Source organism: Priapulus caudatus, unplaced genomic scaffold, assembly GCF_000485595.1.
Source record: "Priapulus caudatus unplaced genomic scaffold, Priapulus_caudatus-5.0.1 Scaffold816, whole genome shotgun sequence".
NCBI lineage: Eukaryota > Metazoa > Priapulida > Priapulimorpha > Priapulimorphida > Priapulidae > Priapulus > Priapulus caudatus.
Window position 1 is genome coordinate 124,450 of NW_014577877.1, and position 4,156 is coordinate 128,605.

The 4,156-nt window shown below is 55.7% G+C and overlaps 1 protein-coding gene and 1 long non-coding RNA gene across 2 annotated transcripts in view; both read left to right on the forward strand.

Annotated features, from left to right (window-relative positions):
- Positions 1 to 1,484, forward strand: part of LOC106813737 — a 49,154-nt gene extending 47,670 nt beyond the window's left edge. The window contains exon 3 of the long non-coding RNA XR_001394502.1: positions 1,402 to 1,484. This is a non-coding gene — a long non-coding RNA (uncharacterized LOC106813737). The remainder of the gene's footprint in view (positions 1 to 1,401) is intronic.
- Positions 1,485 to 1,518: 34 nt separating this feature from the next.
- Positions 1,519 to 4,156, forward strand: part of LOC106813735 (chaoptin-like) — a gene marked incomplete at its 5' end in the record, with an annotated part of 4,550 nt that continues 1,912 nt past the window's right edge. Inside the window, one exon of the mRNA XM_014817953.1 lies at positions 1,519 to 3,915. Within this exon, the coding sequence (XP_014673439.1) occupies positions 1,519 to 3,915 (2,397 nt within the window). The remainder of the gene's footprint in view (positions 3,916 to 4,156) is intronic.

Here is a 4,156-nt window from a genome sequence, read left to right on the forward strand (position 1 = left end):
TATATATATATACTACTATCTATATATATATATATATATATATATATATATATATATATATAATAAACTCGTATGTAAGATATACTACGATCAAAGATATACTCGTATGTACGATGTATTTCTATATAACATATACTCGTATGTACGATATACTCGTATATATATACAAGATATACTTGTACATTACGCACTTTCGACCGCGAAATGCGTAACATGGCTCGTCCGAATTGTCGACGCGTACTTAGACTATAGACAGAATAGATGGCGTCCAAGGACGGCCTGCGAGAGAAATTAGTACACAGCCCATTACGAGAAGATTGCGAGATTAGCGTCCGAACAACGCCTCGTGCTTTTAGTTGGTTACCTTCGATGCGGCGGTATCTATCGATGCAATCGTTATGATTTAGAATACGGGCACCTCGCACGCGTGCGTGCGTGCCGCATGGGAAAGTTTGTTCGAGCGCGCTCGGCGAGGTTTGCTTTAAATGTTGAATTCATGCAGAAGGAATGCTATTGTTGCGTTTCAAACGAGCGCGAGAGTCAGAGATTGCGGGGGGGAATTTTATGAAAGCGTTCGTAATGTGAACAACGCGACGCGTTGTGTGTGTGTGTCGTATATGTGACATTGAAAACACATTCGAGGAGCCCGAACGAAAATAGATCGGACACGCCCACGCGACGCGATATAGTTTATTTTATCGTCAAAGATGTTTCGCCCGTGCATGCTCACTCGTCCGTCTGACGACGTCGACTAAGCGACGGGGCGAAAGCCACGGCGATACGGAGCAGTTACTGCGACTGTTTCGATGACCTAACGACGTCGGCTCATTTCCGGTCGTCGCGCGAACCCGCCGTGCATCGCTCGGCTTCGTAACTTCAGTTACTCGTATATACTCACTTATAGCTATGGGACTTTCTTCTAACTAAGGACAATGGCGAATACAGAGGAGCTAGCTTCCTTCTTCACCTCGCAGCGGGAGATATTGCCCATCTCGTCCGTCGGCTATATATTAAATACCACCATTGTGTTTTCTGCAATCAGAGAGCACGTACATCGCATATCTCGGCTGCTATATATATATTAACCATCATGTGTATGAGTTCTGCAGTCAGAGAGCACGCACACCGCATATCTCGGCTGCTATATATAATTAATCATCATGTATTTGTTGTCTGCAATCAGAGAGCACGTACACCGCATATCTCGGCTGCTATATATATATTAATCATCATGTGTATATGATTACTGCAGTCAGAGAGCACGCACACCGCATATCTCGGCTGCTATATATATATTAATCATCATGTGTATGCGTTCTGCAGTCAGAGAGCACGCACACCGCATATCTCGGCTGCTATATATATATTAATCATCACGTGTTTGTCTTCTGCTGCTTGCAGGTCATGACGACGGTACACCTGTGCGCGCGGCTCGCCTGCCTGTTACTGCTGCTCGCTGTCGGCAGCAGCCGCGCCGCCGACGCTACGTGCGACGGCGCGACGATCGAACAGCCGCCGTGCTACTGCGTCGCCGCCGACAAGAGCCTGCGCTGCGACGCCGATCTCGGCGACGTGCACTCGAGCCTGCGCGACGTACCGCGCACCGACCGCGAGCTGCTGATAGAGTACGGCGGCTATGCGACGCTCGCGCAGCGCCACCTACCGGCGCGCGCCGAGCGCGTCTACCTTCCGGGCAACAAGATCAGCGCTGTCGACAACGACGCGCTGCCTGCCGACGTCGCCCACCTGAGCCTCGGCGACAACAAGCTGACGCAGTTCCCGACGGCGGCGTTGCGTCATCTTGAAAACCTCGCCGAGCTGGACCTGCGACGCAACGACATTGAGCGTCTGGGCCCCGACGCTGCACCGGGCATGCCGGCGCTGCGACGCCTCGATCTCAGCTACAACGGACTGTCGGCGATCGACGACGAGGCGTTTCGCGGATTCGCCGGCGACCTGACCGACATCGACCTGAGTCACAACGCGCTGACGGAGCTGGGCGAATCGCTGCAGTACTTCCCGAACCTGCGCTCGCTCAACGTCGACGACAACCGCGTCAGCAACATCAAGCTCGACCTCGGCCTGCTCAACACCGCCAAGTTGGAAGAGTTCAGCGCCGCCAACAACCAGCTGCAGCGCATCGAGAAGCACGCGTGGTGGCGCATGGGCACGACGCTGCGGCGACTCAACCTCGCCGGTAACAGGCTGGTAGACGTGCCCTACATGGCCGTGCGCTTCCTCAAGTCGCTCGAGAGTCTCGATCTGAGCAACAACGACATCGCGCGCCTCTACAACACGTTTCCGTTCAAGTTCGACGAGCTGCGCGAGCTGTATCTCAGCTGCAACCGCATCAGCGAGATCCAGCCGATTTTCTTTTTTTGGGTGTCGAACTCGCTCGACTTGCTCGACCTGTCGCACAACCGCATCAGCAACATCACCGACGACACGTTCGGCTACCTGCCGCAGCTCGGCAGCCTCGATCTCAGCCACAACGAGATCCGCAACTTGAAGGTCGGTCAGATGTCGTTTATGCAGCGCCTGCGCTCGCTCAATCTCTCCTTCAATCGCATCAGGTACATTCCCGAGCAGGTGTTCATCGGTCTGATCAACGTCGAGAACATCGACCTGTCGCACAACGAGATCTGGGACATACCGACGCTCGTCTTTCGCGCCGTTAATCCAACGATACGCATCGTCAAGATACAGAACAACTTCATCTCGAAGGTGTCCGCCTTCGCCTTCTCCTGCCTCAACCTGATGCGACTTGACGCCAGCTGCAACATGATCTCGTCGGTCGACTTCTCGGCGTTCGCCAACTCGCGCTTCGTCACCTTCATCGACCTGTCGCACAACCGCCTCGCCGAGCTGCCCGGACAGCTGTTCGGCACGACTGGCCGCGTCGAGGAACTTGTGCTCAGCTTCAACGACTTCGCAGACCTCGACGCGAAGGCGCTCGAGGGCGTCGACTACTGGCTGAACTCGACGCGCGGTTTCACGCTGCGGCTCGACAACAACCGCTTTACGTCGGTGCCGTCCGACGTGCTGAAGGCGATCCCGACGCTCGGCACGCTCGACCTGTCGCACAATCTCATCGCCAGCGTCGGCGTCGACGACTTCGCCGGCGTCTTCCGGCTCGTTTACCTCAACCTGAGCAGCAACGAGCTGACGAACATCGACGCCGGCAGCTTCACGGGTCTGCAGCTTGACAGTCTCAACTTGTCCGACAACCCGGGGCTGGCGACGACGCTATCGGCCGACACCCTCCGTGGCGCCCTCGTCGGCGAGCTGGTGCTCGACAACGTCGGCTTTGCGACGCTGCCCGACCTCAGCCTCGACGACGCCGAGGTGACGTCGCTGCGGCTGCGCGGCAACCGACTTACGGATCTGCCCGACGGCGCCCTCTACCGGGACACGGAGCAACTCGACGTCAGCAGCAACGCGTTCACGGCCGTGCCGACGCATCTGTGGGCGAGCCTGCCGAAGCTGAGAAAGCTGGATCTGTCCGGCAACCCGATCGGCGAGATCTCAGCCGACAGTTTCCGCGGACTGGAGAATCTCGAGGAGCTGCGACTGAACGACCTCGCCTCGCTACGGCGCTTCGACGCGACGGCTGTACGCGGCCTGACGAACCTGCGCACGCTCGAGGTGACCAACCTCCCCGTAAGCGACCTGCGCATCGATGGCCTGTGCCAGCTGCAGCGCTTAGAGACGCTCAGCGTGCAGGTGTCGAGCTTGCAGCGTCCGATATGCGACTCGCTCAATCCGCGCCTCACCTCGTTCCACCTGATGGGAACCAATCTGGAGTCCGTCAGTGAAGCTGCTCTGATTCCGCCGTACTGGACGGAGACGAGCCACGCGCGCACCGCGGATGGTCGCGGACAGCAAGTCAAGTCATTCGCTCTGACCAACACCAGGGTAAGTTGAAATTATCAATGCAGACCAACCGCAGAGGGGCGACCATGACCGAAAACACACACACACACACACTCACACACACACACACACACACACACACACACACACACACACACACACACACACACACACACACACACGTAGTATATACTACTACTTACTACTACTAACTACTACTTCGCCGTCGTTCGTTACGTACGTTAGTATTAATTAGCGTACGTACGTTACCGGGTTAAGTTAA